General features: G+C 38.3%; 1 protein-coding gene across 1 annotated transcript; it reads left to right on the top strand.

Annotated features, from left to right (window-relative positions):
- Positions 1-11,658: 11,658 nt before the first annotated feature.
- Positions 11,659-11,955, top strand: LOC311221895 (feather beta keratin-like; the record flags this gene model as incomplete). The annotated part of the gene is made up of 1 exon (XM_084305886.1): positions 11,659-11,955. One exon carries the CDS (start codon positions 11,659-11,661, stop codon positions 11,953-11,955), a length of 297 nt encoding a protein of 98 aa, XP_084162012.1.
- Positions 11,956-17,089: the final 5,134 nt, after the last annotated feature.

Raw genomic sequence — 17,089 nt, 5'->3', positions numbered from 1 at the left:
AAAACCAACAGACATAAGTCACAGCTCAAGGCTTTTGAAAAAAAATTATACTTAGGAATTTTAACATGTTTGCTAGGATTTTCAAAGTACTTTGTGAGTACAAGCTCCAAGAGTATGAGTGGTGGGTGATAGGGGCTGGAGATTCCCTCCTGAAGGAGATGGAGGCACCCATCTGCCAGCCAGGCATGCTTTCATACAAGGTTTTGTGGCTTCTATGCATCTGGGATCTTTAAAAAATAATGTTAAGCCCAGTCTGTCCCCTAGGCAAGCCTTTGTTACCCATGTGGGAGCTGTTGATGCTGAAAAGGGAACAACCAAGAATGACCAGAGAGACTACAGTCCCTGGTGATACTCCTCTCCTTCTAGAAGGCAAAAAGGATGGTCTGCCTGGCTCTCAGGCAGTACTTTGATTTGTGACCATAAATCGTTCTTTACAGAGGAGAATTGTAACTAAGAGGGGGGTTCTGTCTCTGGAACCCTGTTTAATTTTGGTGAAGAATGACTGTTTTGCGTTGCATTAGAGGCTAGGAACCTACTGAGTATTTGATATTGCTCAAATAAATCTTGATTTCATAAGAATATGATGTCTTAAAAAGCTAGACCCAGGAACCGTAAAGACTTTTTGACTCCAACAGAAATGGGAGGACAGCTTTGGAAGAACTTATACACATTTCTTTTTTTTCATGAAGTACTGGAAAATTGCTTATCAAATTGCTTATAATTAGTTTTCATGTAGAAATTAAGAGATGGCCCATACATTTCACACATATGGCAAGAACTCATTTTGGTTTTAAAAATTTATTACCTAAGTCAAACACTTCAGCCTGAAAGGTTAAAATGTCAAAAACAAAAAGGCTCTTTTCCTTCAGAAATTTCTAGTTAAAACCTAAACAGCTATAGATTATTGCACATTGCTTTGTTACTTTGTATGTAATTAAGAAGATATTTATGGATTGTGATATAAATATTCCATATAGGGCTAACACACATCCTGGAAGTGTTGTAGGTAGTTCCTCTTAATGATTTATTATGGCTACTAACAGTATACCAGTCTGACCTGTGGTTTGCATTGAACACCAACTGCCATCTGCTCTGATGTATTATCTGCTAACATCATTGCCTCCAGATACGATAACACATTTAGTTGAAAGTGGCAAGGCATTTCCTGTTTATGATATTCCAGGTTAAGGAAATCTGTGAAATGATTAGAAATTACACACAATTAGGTGGAACTGAATTTTTACTTGTGAATTTTAATGGGAACAAAGAAAGCAAAAATAACAAAAATCTGGAAAAATTTTAACTTCCTTTTCATAAGTTGTAGATTACTTGGTTTTGGATGGAAAACAAAATATCACAATAAAATGAGAGTTTCACAGCTGTGTTACATCTGAGCTAAATGAACTAATAAGACTTTTCATACACATGTATGTTCACACAAAACTTTCAGATGTGATTCCATGTTTTTCATTTAAACATCCTACAAAGAAGATTTACTTGTTCTTCATTTATTAATGAATAGTTAACATAAAAACAGGGAGACCACTTCAGTGTAAATCAAAAGATATCACTGAATAAGCCAGAGAGACCAGTGCAAGCTTTATCTCTGCTCAGGTCAAAACCAAATATGCTGAGGAATATGAATCAAAGACACCAGATTTTTGTTGTTTGTTTGTTTTGTGTTGTGTTCAAGCTGTTCTTAAGTTGCAAGGTGAAGTGTATGGAAGCTTAATATTGCATAGTTTGTTATAGTAAACCAATATTTTGCCTTTTAGCATTTTCTTTTTTTTTTTTTTTTTCATTTTTGTTTTAAATCAATTTTGTTGTGTGAGGGAAGTGAAATACAAAGTGATATTGTAGGTTATTTAAGTTGTAATCCTAAAATAAAAATAAATGGAGAATGCAAATTCAGGCTTCCATAGAAATAGAAGTTTACTAGTACTGAAGATTTGAAATGTTTGTAGCTGTTGATGGGACTACTGTGTACTTTGATGAATAATTAGTGCATTTGAAGAGTTAATGGCTCTGTGGAAACCTTCAGGTCTTATGTTTACTGACAGTAATGGTATAAATAATTTTCTATTCAGTATTATTTTCCATTATTTTTTCACAATTGAAACGTTCCTATTCACTAAAGAATTAAATCATCAGCTTCTTTACTATAGTCACTCCTAGTGTCTGATGTGTTTATATGTCAATAACAGCTGGGTGTATTCCCCTCTGTGTCCTTAGAGACCCTTATCTCCTTCCTCCCCACTCTGTATCCCTAGTTATTATATTTAGAAGTAGTTGAAAAAACAATAATTGGTTGTTTTCCATACTAGTTAATAAATTAAAGCTAAGTGCACTTAATTGGTCTTATTAAGCTTGCTCTCTTCATTGGTACCACAACAATATTTAAATACTGTTTAAATTTCTTATGTCTATATTGTACATGTTTTTGGATACATTAATTTTTAACTCTCTTGTCCTGAAAATGTTAACAACAATCTTGGTCTTGGTCTTGGTTAGCTGGTTAGCTAACCAGTATAGCTAGCATCACTAACTAAACTAAGTAAACATGAAACAAGACTGTTGCTTTAATTTCATAATCTCACACTCAAAACAAAGTAATTTCATAACCTGGAATTTAACATTAAAGGATGTGGTGGGATGGCTGTCAATCACAACCAGAAGACCACTGTTACCACAGCATCCGATTCCTGCTAGCCGTTATCTCAAGGAAGATAAAGGGTTTCAAGTCACCTATATTATATACAAGTCTTGTCTCACTGACTCAGAGGGAAACCTTTTACAATGTCTAGGTATATATTTAGACATTGAATACAATTTTAATATGATACTTGTGGAAAAAAAAAAAAAAGACATAAACTCAGCTTTTTAACTTGCAGTAGAGCATAGCTTAGCAGTAATCATTTTTTGATTTTTAATATTGAAGGAACTGAAGCATGGACAATGACCTGGACATAGAGAAAGGATTTTACATGTATAGACACATTTTCAAAGAATCTTCATGACTATTTAAGAATAATACTTTTCCTGTTTTCTGAATACTTTCATTTATTACTGTAATGTTCCAAACCACTGCTAGGGTATGTATGTAGACCTTTGCTCTAAAGTAAATGAATAGATTATATTAGCTGCAGGCTAGTTTTCTACACATATCTATTCTATAAAAGAAGCAAAAGTAATTTGTATTTCAAAGTTTTGAAAGCTGGGAGAGTACTGGAAGTTACAAAATAAAAAAAAAAAAAAAGAAAAAAAAAAAGAGAGAGAGAGAGAAAAAGAAGATTAAGAATTTTTTTTTTGCTAAGCAGACTAGTTAGCAATGAAAGAAGGCTGCCGGGTGCTATCTGGTGCTGTACTTCTGTTACATCCCTTGCTGTATCTTGAGAATTAGACAATGATGAGCAAGTGTGAGCTTTTTACAGGTACATTAAGTAAAAAGAGAAAAATTATGTTTTGACATTCTTTAAAAAAGATTTTTTTTGGGTTGAAATAATCTTATTCTGGAAATTACAAAAAAATAAGAAAATCATATTTAAAAAAAAAACCTTAAATGAAACATTTTGGTAAAGCTTTGTAAAAGAAAAAATGAAAGAAAACTCTAAAAAATAGATTATTATTATTATTATTTTTTTTTTACCTACTGCTGACAAGTCCTGAATGGAGCACAGACCAGTGCATTCACAGCAAACCAAAAGCAGTCAGTGGTGCTTGACTCAATATGAGTGAAGTTTAACTCTCCTTGCTTAACTAGCTAGCAACAGTTAAAAACTATGTGTTTTATTAACTGTGTATAAAACAAAGCAAGACTGTAAGGCTTGTCCAGAATTGCTCATACCTCCTATATATTTAGTTAATGGGAAAGCAATAGCATATTAGTCCACCTACATAAAATTAACTACTGCAACTTAGAAACAGGATAGTGAGTTCTCTTATGGAGTATTGAATCCAGCAGTGACTTTCAGTAATGATATTAATGGCTGATTTTCAACTGCATATGAAAAATATCATGCCCTGCTGTTCTCAGTTCACAAAAAGAAAGAGAAGCTGAATTAACAAAAAATTAGAACTACACATTCTAAAAACACAAAGAAATCAGAATATGATGCTGTCACTTTGTGTCATCTTGCTATTTATAGATAAATATTTTATGTGTATACATATATGTATATGATTACATATGACATTAGTAGAGGGCTGATGACAGCAAAGGACATCACTGACTGGGGCTACTCACATTAGTTTCTTTTCATTTACTAGAGTCCACAATTCTCAAATCAAATTTAAAATATAGAAGTAGCCCTACATTCTGAATAAATGAGATAAGAATCTTTTATTTTTAATTTTTACTAATTTTCCCATTTTACAGACTGAAGAAGAAACTTTTTCTCTGTGTAGATACACATAATGATGTGTTCAAGGATACAGAAAATGAGGATGCAGGGCAAAAGGTACATCAAGATATCCTTACTCAGTGATTTATCTCTAGGCCAATTCTGTTTCCCAGATTAGTTAAGAGGACTATTTAAACTTTTGTCATTGAGAGTTGGGTCAAATGATCTAATGCTCTGTTGCTAAAATTGCCTGTAGCAATGCAACAGTTTTGAACAGTAACTTCAATACTATAGCTATTATAAAGTTAATATTGTCTGCTAGACATTCTGTTAAATAACTATTTAGATATTTTAATCTGACTGTTTGTGTCCCATTTTCTGTTACAATTTTAACTAACAAGAATAAGAAGCAAAAATAAACTGAATGTAGTCTTGGGAAGTTATATACTGTCTTGGGAACTTTTTGACAGGAATAGTTAAGAGTCATGTACATCCTGCTGCCTACACTGTTCCTGATACAAGCCGGGATACTGTTGGCCTTCTTGGCCACCTGGGCACACTGCCAGCTCATGTTCAGGTGAGCAGCAATCAGCACCCCCAGATCCTTTTCCTCTGCACAGCTTTCCAGCCACTCTGCCCCAAGCCTGTAATGCTGTATGGGGTTCTTGTGACCAAGGTGCAGGACCCGGCACTTAGCCATGTTGAACTTCATCCCATTGGCCTCTGCCCATCGACCTATCCTGTCCAGGTCCCTCTGCAAGGCCTCCCTAACCCTCTGGCAGACTGACACTTCCCCTCAACTTGGTGTCATCTACAAACTTACTGATGGTGCACTCAATTCCCTCATCCAAATCATCAGGAAAGATACTATAGAGGATGGGCCCCAACACCCAGCCTTGGGGAACACCATTGGTGACTGGTCACCAGCTGGATTTCACTCCATTCACCACTACTCCAGGAGAATACTGTGGGAGACTGTGTCAAAGGCCTTGCTGAAGACTACATGAACAGCCTTTCCCTCATCCACCAGACAGGTCACCCAGTCATTGAAGGAGATGAGGCTGGTCAGGCGGGACTTGCCTTTCATGAACCCATGCTGACTGGGCCTGATTCCTTGGTTGTCCTGCACATTCTGTGTGATTTCACTCTAGACGTTTTGTTCCATAACCTTTCCTGGCACCAACATCAAGCTCACAGGCCTATAGTTCCCCATTTCCTCCTTATGAGCCTTCTTATAGATGGGCATCACATTAGCAAGTGTCCAGTCATCTGGGACCTCTCCAGTTGAACATGACCACTGATAAATGATGGAAAGCATCCCAGCAATCACATCTGCCAACTCCCTCAGCACGCTTGGTTGGATCCCATCTGGCCTCATGGACTTGTGACAGTCCAGGTGGAGCAGCAGGTCTCTAACTGTTTCCACCTGAACTGTGGGGGGGTTCTTCTGCTCACAGAAGGGACACACAGGGACTGCTCACACAGGGGCAGCCTGCTTCTGTGCCTTTAAGACTTCCTTCGTGAGGAGCATTCAGCCCTCCTGGACCCTTCTGCCCTTTAGGACTCCCAAGGGACCATGATATCTGTTCATTACTGGACTTAAGGAACTGAATGACTTGTAATTTTATTTTATTTTATTTTATTTTATTTTATTTTATTTTATTTTATTTTATTTTATTTTATTTTATTTTATTTTATTTTATTTTATTTTATTTTATTTTATTTTATTTTTAAGTTTAGCTGATTTTTAAGAAAAGAGAAGGAAGAATAAAAAAGGCAATTAAAGCCAAATATGGGCATTTTTCAAGAACAAGCAGGACAACTAATTATTATAAGATTTCCAACCGAACAGTAGCACTTATTTGAAGGGCAAAAATGATACTTTGGTTAGTTTTCCTTAAGATTGATATTACAAATAATACAAAAATGTCAGTGGTGGTCACAGAAGTAGAGGTGTTTAATTCAGTCCTTGCCAGACAACCTACTGTAAGGAATGAGCGTGTTGTGGTTTAACACTGATAGGCAGTTAAGTACCACACGGATGCTCTCTCACTCCCTCTCCTCAGCAGGATGGGGGGGTGGGAGGGTGGAGAGGGAGGACAAAATTAAATGGAGTTCTGGCTAGTTTTCTCTTTCAGCAATCTCTAGAGCCAGTTAGATGGCTTTCATCTCTGCAAACTGACTCAACCTGCCTTCTCCTGCACTTCAAAGACTTGTCATATGGGACTCCATACAGCAGCTTTCTACTTCTCATAGTTTCTTATAACAAGACAGGATCCATCAGTAAATGAAACATACTGCTTTTCATCTTCCGGTAACTTGTTATATGGTGGTGCTTTTTTGTATGAGTCACTTCCTCAGAGATGCTCCAAAATTTCTGCCTTCAGGCCAGTCTATGGTCTTTTCAAGGGCTCCTGGGCAATTGGGTTTCCCCATTCAAGCCTGTTGTGTGATTAATGCTACCTATTTATTACATGTAACATCAATTGCATGATGTATAGTGGGGACTCTCCCTTTGAACATTCAGTGTAGCAGATATAGTCATGGTGCCAAAAGGAGCTGTGGTTGGGTACTGTAACAGGTTGCCTAGGGAAGTGGTTACAGCAGAGCAAGCCTGTTGGATTTCAATAACCATTTGGACAATGCTCTCAAGCCTGTGGTTTGATTTTTGAGTGGTCCTGTGTTAAGCTAGGAGTTGGAATCAATGATCCTTGTGGGTACCTTCCAAATCAGGATATTCTGTGACTCTATGATTGTATAGATTATTCTTTTCCCCTTCTCAAATAATTCCTCTGCTGTATCACCTCACACAATGATGTCATCTATGTCCTGCATGTGTTCAGGAGCTTCCCCCTGTTTCAGTGCAGTCTGGATCAGTTCATGGCAAACAGCAGTCCATGGAAAATGTGCACCCCCTGGTGCAGTTGATTCCAGGTGTACTGGATGCCCCTCCAAGTCAAAAACTGTGGCCTGCACTCTGTTGCCAAAGGGATGGAGAAAAATGCATTAGTGATATAAGTTGTGGCATACCACTCAGCTGCCTTTGACTCCAGTTTGTATCGAAGTTCTAGCATGTCTGGCACAGAGGCACTCAGAGGTGTGACTTCATTCAGGTCACGATAGTCCACTGTTAGCCTCCACTCTCTATCAGAATTTTGTACTGTTCATATGGGTGAGCAAGTCTTGTTCATCATTTCGTGCTCTTTGGTCAATGAATCAGCTTGGATGGGAATTAGGGAGTCTTGGTGCAATATTGCCACTGGTGCACCATCATGGTAGGAATTAGCACCTGCTGTTCTTCAACCCTCTGCAACCCTGTAACAGAAGAATCATTTGAGAGAGCAGGAAAGGTATGTTTTGATCTTCTCTGTATGTAAGACAGCTATGCCAAAAGCCCATTTATACCCTTTTGTGTCCCTGAAGTACCCTCTGCTGAGGTAGTCTATGCCAAAGATGCATGGAGACTCTGGGCCGTTCACAATGGGGTACTTTTGCCACTCATTCCCCATTAGGCCCACTTTGGCTTACAATACAAACAGCTGTTGGGATCTCCCTCCCATTCCAGAAACACAGATGGGATCTACCCCTTTGTAGCCTGATGGCATTAAGGTACACTGTGGACTGGTGTCCACTAGAGCCTTATCCTGCAGGTCTGATGTACCAGGCAATCAGATCTACACAGTCCAGTAGACCTGGTTGCCCCTTTCCTCTGCCTGGCTGGAGACAGGGCCCCTCTAGTCCTGACCATAGTATCCATTGCTTAATTCTTGCAAACGCACAACTGAAGGGTCATTAGGATCAGAAATAAGATCAGCCCTTCTACTGTGTCTGGAAAGACTGCTCAACAGAAACAAGAGAAGTTTTGAATGCTTTTTTTTTTTTTTTTCTTTTGCTATTCATGTACCTGAAAAAAAAACCTGCAAGGTGCCACATAGTGTACACCCATGGTATCCTTTTCCTTGAGCAGAAAAGTGGAAAAGTGCTGACTTTTAATAACTGGGATATGGGTCTGAATGGGTGAGGAGGAAGACATATTCTCTTCAAGCCACTGAACCAGTTTCTCCACATCTGAGACACAGGCCCATAGGAGGGATGAGAGATTTGCTTCATACTGACAGAGCTGCTAGCCAATCTATCCACTGCCTCTATATGCCTCTATATCCTTTTAGTCTGACATTGCCAGTATGATGGTGGTGTGCTCCATACAGACTTCTGGCACATGGATCACATGCACTGGATGTCATCCAGGTATTTGGATACCTGATTGTTGTCCAGGTCATTACAGACCACCTCCAACACAGCTAATTCTGTCAAGTACTGGATATCTCCTTCCATGGTGGTCCACTTGCTTTGGAAATTTACATTATTTTCCTTCCCAGGATACCTTTCTTTCATGCCTGATAGGAGTTTCCTACAAAGGCTAAAGACTTCTTCCCCTTTTCCAATTGCTTTGTCAATGGCCTTTTCCTTAGAAAGAAAACCCAGCTGATGGGCTTCCTTGCCCTCTAATTCTTGATTATTACCCCAGCCAGAGCAACAAGGTGACAATGTGCTCTCCTGGGTGATGGCTGAAATCTTTTCACATATCTCACAGCTCATTCAGGGACATAGATAGGATGTTTTCCGACTCAGTTATGATTTCTGTCTGCACTTCCTGTTCTGCTCTGATGCAGAGCAGCCTGCCTTTTCTGATTCTTTCTCCTGGTCCCTCTTACGAGAAGCTTCTTGTCTTACTAAACAAGCCGACTTCTGATTTAATTGTTTCTTCTTGTCTATAGGGGTGACTGATACAATTGAGGATTGGCTCTCCAGTTTAGTCTTAGTGTTGTCAGATACAGAGACCTTATCTTCTCCTAGAGGGTACTTACTAATTTGAATACAGTTTGAAGGTATAGGGCAATCCCCAGCACAGATTGTTATGAATTTGTATCCCAGTAAGAAAATGCTCTTGTCACTTCAGATGACAAAGAGATTTTGGCGGGTTCCATCATTGAGAAGATGGAGAACTTTCCTGAATTTCTGAAGCCTAGGGTGTCAGAGGAAGTATAGTATTGCCACAGGTAAACTATGAAAGTGTGTTGTATTGCAGTCTGCTTGCTGAGAATGGAAAATCAATACATGCAGGACACGTGCATAAAAGCAAGACTCTACAGGATAATAACAACTTGCTGATTACCATCTCTTTCTTGATTAATAGCTAATTATCTACTTCTTTTTTCTTTCTCTACCAGACTGCTTCTTCTAGACAGAGCAATTCTCATCCATGTCCATCTAATCCATTTTTCACAGTTCTCAGCTGCTGGGCAATAGAACAAGAGGTACTGAGGTCTGAAATGAGGTCACAAAAGTGTCTGACTTTCATGGGCATGTTGAAGAGGAAAGCTGAGCAAGTCCTAGAGAAACTGGAAAAAAAGTGAGCAAAGTAAAGGTGAATATAACAAAAAGTAAATATGTCTACTGCTCCCTCATAAGCATTCTTAATACAGTAGTTTAGACACATTATTAACTTAAAGAGACTATAAAAAGTGTCCTAAGTACAGAAATACTTTTTTTTTTTTTTTTTCTCTCTCTCTCTTTTTTTTTTTTTCTTCCTCTGTCAGTACAGGAGTTTTAGTATTTAGATGGGAGGTTTTTCGGAAGTTGATATCAAAGACTGTTTGATTTTGAGGCGGATTATCTCAAAAATCATGTGAAAACTGAACTTTTGTCAGACACTATGATGATCTATGATGACGAATCAAAACCAATATCAAAACAGAGTGCTAGAGCTAGAACATTGGCAGAGGAATTGTTTAATTCTGTAAACAAGACTGAGTATTGATAAGATTTAGTATAAGAATGCAAAAATGCAAATAAACATTAAAAAGCAAACGATCCTATGTTAGTCAACTATGAAAGTAATTGTCAGAAGGCTTCATTTAATAGTACTTTATTTATTTATTTATTTATTTATTTATTTTTACACTGATAACAGTAAATTACCTTTTTCACTTTTTGGGTCCATGTCTCTATCTGCACTAATCTACAACTTTGAAGACTATGCTATGCAGAAACACTGTTTCTGAGAAGGCATAAAAGTTTACATGGCTTCACAACAACAAAGATCTAACATAGAGAAATATCCTGAAGTCAGCAGATATGCACACAGCCAAAGCCCACTGCCTTCTGTGCAGGCACAAGGACCTAACAGGAGGGTTGAACACTTAAAAAAGTAAAGAAATAAAAAAATCTGGGGAGAATAGGGACATGATAGGTGAGGTGTCCCCCAGTTAGTGTCCCATTCTAGATACACATCACTATAGATTAACTCTAAAAGACACAGATTTTACATGAGAGCTAAGCAGTGTAAGAAATTCCAAATACCGTGTGAATTTCTCCTGATGTTAGATTGCAGACAGTCTGTCTGCCATCAGGGTATCCAACCTGAATGACAAGTTCATACCTAACTTAGACAGAGTTATGTATTATGTGAAGCTTTGGTGGTGGCCACCCCTGTCATAGGAAAGTGTTTTTAAGTCTTGCCTTGTATTTTAGGATGGGAAGGAAATGTATGTTAAACATTTTTAAAATCCTCAAAGCAAGTCCCTTAGGTTATGAGGCTGTCATCAAATCCTGTGGTTGGATACCCCTCATCGCAGGCTGCATCATTTTCATGTGCTGATGTATCATTTCCAATGGAAATATTTTGGTCTCTAATCCTGTCACTTGAAAGGAGCTTGTGTAGCAAAATAGGCATGTCATGAACAGGGAAATTAAAAGGTAGCATTACTGGGAACATAAAACAGTGTTCCCATTTACTTAATTTCAGTGCTTTGCATACAAGATGAGCTTGTAGGTAAACACATTACAAGTGCAAATGGTGTTTCTGGACCTGGGGCAGTCTGGAGCAGTATAAAAGCCTGTCCGAACAGCAGGCTTCCTCATCGACTTCTCTTGCCTTCTCCTCCTTCGTGAACAAGGTGAGCTGCAGTTGCCTTCTCCTCACTCTCTTCTTTCTCTTGCCTTATCCTCTTGGTCTTCAGGCCTTGACCAAGTCTTTGCTTCTGTGTAGGTCTTGGTGTGATCCTTGCTTTTTGATGCTGCTCCCTCTGTCGCTGTTCTGCTTGCCACTGTGGGGGGAGGTGGAAGAAGGTCTTGGGCTGTCTTTGCAGGGGCCCCTAAGGACCTAAGCTCACAAGCCTCTTTCTGTTGTTGCACAGCCTGTCCCTGCTCCCCAGCCTATGCCTACTTTCTTGCTGAGCAGGCTGTCAGGCTGCTGTTCACACATTGCCTGTGCTTTCCCTGCCCTCTCTCCCAGGTGCTCCTCCATCCCGCAGCCATGTCCTGCTATGATCTGTGCCGTCCCTGTGGCCCGACCCCTCTTGCCAACAGCTGCAATGAGCCCTGTGTGCGGCAGTGCCAGGACTCCCGTGTGGTGATTGAACCGTCTCCTGTGGTGGTTACCCTGCCGGGCCCCATCCTCAGCTCCTTCCCCCAGAACACCGCCGTGGGATCCACCACTTCTGCTGCTGTTGGCAGCATCCTGAGTGCTGAGGGAGTGCCCATCTCCTCTGGGGGCTTCGGCCTCTCTGGCTTTGGAGGCCGTTACTATGGCAGAAGGTGCCTGCCCTGCTAAAGCCAAAGTGGACATCCAGTGAGTGCATCAACTGGGAAGCCTAAAGCCAGGTGCCAAACTGAGGATGGAGCTGCTGGCCAGGTTTTCCAGATGGGCTGAGTACCCTCTTGCCCTCCTGCAGAGCAGAGAGGGAAGGCAGGGTGCCAGTCTGTACTGTCTGGAAATATGGCCAACAGATATCTTCTCTCGCTTTCTTCTCTGCATCGTGAGTCCTTGTTGTCTTCTGCTGTCCTGTGCCATGGGTTCATCCAGAAGAGAGTGTCCTGTTCTTTCTTCCTCTTGCCATGTGAGAGAGGAAGATGTGCATCGCATGTGGTGAAGGGGTGTCTGACTGCCAGCTGCCCTTGTGGCAGCCTGGACCAGATTCCTTCCAGCAGTCACTGCTTTGATTCTTTCTTCATACCCATTAAAGTTTATGCTGCATTGTAATCGGAGTCTCCTCATGTTCCTTTTTCTATTGGGATGCCCAGCCACACTGTCCAGGGGGAAATGCAGTATATTGGAGTGGAAAAGAGTAGGTGGATATGCTCCTAATGTGGACCTCCTTCCTGGCTGGAGCAGTTAGCTACCCTCAAGGGAGACAAGGGTTACTTTCCTTCATCCACTGTTATTCCATAAAAGTAATAAAGGATAAAAAGGAAAGCAAGAGACAGAATTTTTCTTAAGAAAATACCTTTTTGCAATTTCCAATAAGTCTCCTCTACTTTTACTATAACAATGAAACAAAATTTAGATAATCTATTTTTCATGACCTGGCTGAATTTCACACAGGAGTATTTCATAGTTATTACAAAATAATTAACAGATTAATATATATATATGGCTTCAGATAGATATTGTGGAGAGGTGGAATTCATGGTGTTATTTTTTTTTCCATGCACAGAAGAACCTGTTTATCCTTGTTTTATTCAAGCTATTTGAGGGTGCAGTTAAGTGCTTTTTCTTTATTGGTGCCTAAAATGGTAAGACACTTTTGCTTAGACACAGATCAGCATAACAAGTTATGAACAGGAGCTTACCTAAGCAGCTGGAGAGGTTTCCTTTTGTATACATGGAAATGATAACTGCAATATTTAAATTGAAATGAACAAAGCAATGCATGTGGTATACACATCTATATCTATGTGTGAACAAGTATGAAGCCAGGGCATATTTCTGTGGGTCTGAAAACAACTTGACAGTGAGGGAAGCAGTGTGAGTGCTACTCTGGGAGGAAGCCAAGAGAGAGACAGAGTGAGCTTCTTTTAGGCTTAGAACTGACTGCAAAAACAGACAAGGGTTTTTGAATAAAGAGCTGGCCTGCTATTGTTTATTCTGTTTGAAGAGAGGATACTCTGTAATTTTCCCTTGCAAATAAACAGATTGGCACCAAAAGATACCTGAATTAAGATTTTTCCATCTCTCTTTTTTTTTTTTTTTTTTTTCCTTTATTTTATGGGAACAGCCTGGCAAGGCAGTTAACATTGGTTCATTTCCAGCAGCAACAGCAGCTTGTCTGAGAAGTTATCTTTGTAAATAGCACATAATAGGGATTGCTGACTGTATCCTGCCTTCAGAAAAGGGGAAGATCAGAGATAAAATTGACTACTAGAAGGAGGGATACATACACAGGTGTAATCTAAGTATATTCACATAAAAGTGTCAGAAAAGATATGGTTTCTTGAAGGCATGGCCTTCTTCACTTGTAGGTGATGTAGTAGCTTGTCTCCTTTGCTGGTATGTTTAAGTGTACATACATGTCACACAAACCTGTTCTCCCTGGGACTAAATAAAACATCAAATAAAACTTTTTCATTTTCTCCTACTAATGGTAAGAGTTTTTCTCCAGTTCTAGTCATACAGCTTGACTGAAGAAAGTGTTGTATAGGGTGTATGAAGATTTTTGGATAACTGCCTGTATTACTAGGAGAGCCCCCATGTGGACAGAGTGCCTTGCGTCACACAGGCTGAGGCTGGTAGGACAATTATTTTCTGCTTGAACAGGGTCAGGCTCCCGTCTCACTGGTAACACTACAAATTTATGTTATTAGTGGAGCTACACAGCTTTAAAATGGGCAACGTGAAATATACAAGCCATGACCATAAATCGTAGTTCTTTCCACATCTAAGCAATAAGCTATTTCTCATGTTAATCTTGCCTTATTTATTTATTTATTTATTTATTTTTAATAGCTTATATAATCACTGTAAATTAACATGTTTCACATCATGGAAAAAAAATGAGAGAAGAGGACAGCAGCATGCAATCACGTAGAACAGACATGCTAAGATCCCTTTTACATGTTATCAGTGCTTCTCTGTTTAAATTGTGTTTGCTGTTAGCTACCACAGTGCTAAGTGCTTTAGATAATGTACTTTTCAAGGAAATTAAAAAAAAATATCCACAACAAACTAGTGAGTGTGTAGGTGGCTTCCATTAACAATAATGGGAGTTTGGGCACACTGGTAACTTACAAAATGTTCAGTTTAAAACATGTTTATCAGATAATGGTTTCAGACCCAGAGTGGGAGCATGGGAGCACTAAATTATCACGTCTTTTCAGTCCCATACTCTTTGCATGGAACCAATTCTTCTTAGTCTTAACTCCAAAATATGTATTATTATTATTTTTTGATGTCAAGATTTTTTAGCTTATGAATAATCTCTAAAAATTGATACAGTATTGGGAAAAAAACAAAACAGAACAAAACAAAAAAACACTTTTGCCGTTTGATTTTTTCAGCTAAGAGAGTATCCATCATTATTTTTATTCTTTCAGTGTCATTTAAGGACAGTTTTTATACATGTGAGACTGAAAGCCCATAAAAAATGCTGAAAGTACTTTTGGTTATTTTAAGGTTAAGACCCACTCTTTTGTGTGAGTTGTACTACAGAGTGAGTCTTTTGCACAGGATTTGTGAAGTGGACACGTGCCAAAAATCCACCAGATATAGACTGTCTTGGGAAGTTATGCTGTTGAATAATTCACAGTAACCCGAGGCTGAGTATATATTGGTTCAGCTTAAGTGGATGTCTCAAAAAGCATTTATATTTGGGTATTTGAACAACGTTTTATGTAAGAATGATACTCCTTTCTGACCCCTGAAGGGATTCTCCTTTCAAGCCAAGGCCTATTTAGTCTGCCATCTAGTGAGACAGAGGGAAAACACACTGAATCAAATAACTAGGCAATTACTTTGCTTTGCCAATTGGTGGTGTGATTTCAAAATTTTTCTTTATCAAGGCAGTTTGTGTGGATTCCTCTTCCTGCATTTAAATTTAGGAATACATTCTGGATTATTACTGATGAAAAGTCTATTTTTTAGACCAGGACTCTAGATTTTTCTTGGTTGTGTTTGAAGAAGAAAAGGAAAAGAAAAAGAAACAAAATTTGCTTTCTAGAATTGTTGTGTGCATGACTTTACTAGAAGACACATGTATTCAGCATATCTGAAATCATCCCTGGCAGTAATTCTGTCACGGCCTGCATGAGATCTCATCTGTGGGTTCTCTGGGTCAGATTTAGAGTTAGTAATAGAGTTAGTAATAGAGTTGTTAGTTTTGATAGATAGCTGAACTGCACTAACAATTAAATAGTTAAGGTGGATGCAAACTTTTCAACTTTCATTTGGTGAATAATAAACCTAATAATTCTGGATAGATTTGAACAGATCTGATATATTATATATATATATCAAAGAGAGATTTGATAGATTTGAATAGATAGATTTGGCATGTGATACTTGCCAGATTCTTTCACTAAAAAGATAGTAAACAGGAAGTGGAGTAGGGAAAATATAAAAGATTTGTTTAAAGAAAATAACATGAGATGGATTGATCCCAGAAATCTGTTAAATGGAGTTGGTAAAAATAGTAAGAGCTCAATTTAAAATTCATTAGCAATTTAAAGTCTATATTATAAAAATTAATGAAAAATAGATCAAGAGAACAGCTCAGGATCTTAAGGAAGAAGGATGTTAATAATTTCTTTGGTAGATTTTGAAATAGAAACTTTGAATTTCCATCTATTCCATATTCCTTCATGTTTCTCTGACTTGTCAGAGTTTTTGTAACCAGCTTTTATTTTAAACAAAGCATAATTTATATAGTCTTATAAAAAGCAAAGGGGTAATCTGAATGTTGTTTATAATAACTGAAACCACAAACAGTGAGTTTTTTATGTGCAGGTCCTTGTCAATGTACAAATCTATTTTCATACTGCATCACACACTATATAGTGGACCAATGACCTTAAAGTCAGAGCTAATGGGGGCAACATGATGCAAAGCATTAATTGTCTTGAAGATATGCAGGATGGGATCCTGAAACTCTACAACACAGTGATAGAATCTGGTCTGTATGCTTATTATTTCTTTATCAGAATTGTACAGAGATCAAAAAGGATACACAGTTTGATTTTTGTCACTTTGCTTCCACTGGACTCCTTAACTGCAGCAGCTGTTACTTGTCTGCACTGTTGTCAAGGTCATCAAGCAATTTCCAGGATACCCCATTGTTCTCACAACTTTCTGAAACATTTCCCTTTGGAGCTGAGGTGTTTCATGTTTGTCTTTGTACCAAGAGCAAAGTACCTGCAGTTTGTTTAAAGTCTTGGGAAAATTAGAAGCAACACATTATTTTCTTTATAAATTGTCTTTCCTTTTAAAGTAAGCCAGAGAAACTACACTAGAAAGAGATGTTGAGAAGCTGGTACTGGTTTCTATAGTGTAAATACTTTGTTAACATAATTGTGTCCAGATACTAAATGTAACAGAAATTTTAAAGTATGTTTCAGAGTACAATTCACTAATCTGTCAACTATTATATATATATTATTTTTTTATATATATATATTTGTTTGTTTGAAAATGCATTACTATCTTCTAAGAGAAAATGACCAAAACACGAGATGAACTGGAGCTCTTATGAACATGGACATGTCTGCTGAAAGTTGGCACTTTATACCAAAAGGTCTGACATTACTGAAGTCTATTTTATTCCTGAGTCTTGGTGTAATATAACTCCCAGCTATACCTAAAATATATTTTTGCATTCTGGCTAAAAATAGTTATTGGATCTGTCTAGCAATTTATTTTGATGTTTTACCTTAGGTGACCTTAATATCACATTACCAGGTGTGAAAGGTTAGTATAA

Source organism: Netta rufina, assembly GCF_964035555.1.
Source record: "Netta rufina genome assembly, chromosome: 1".
NCBI lineage: Eukaryota > Metazoa > Chordata > Aves > Anseriformes > Anatidae > Netta > Netta rufina.
This window is presented reverse-complemented; position numbering and strand designations above follow the sequence as displayed.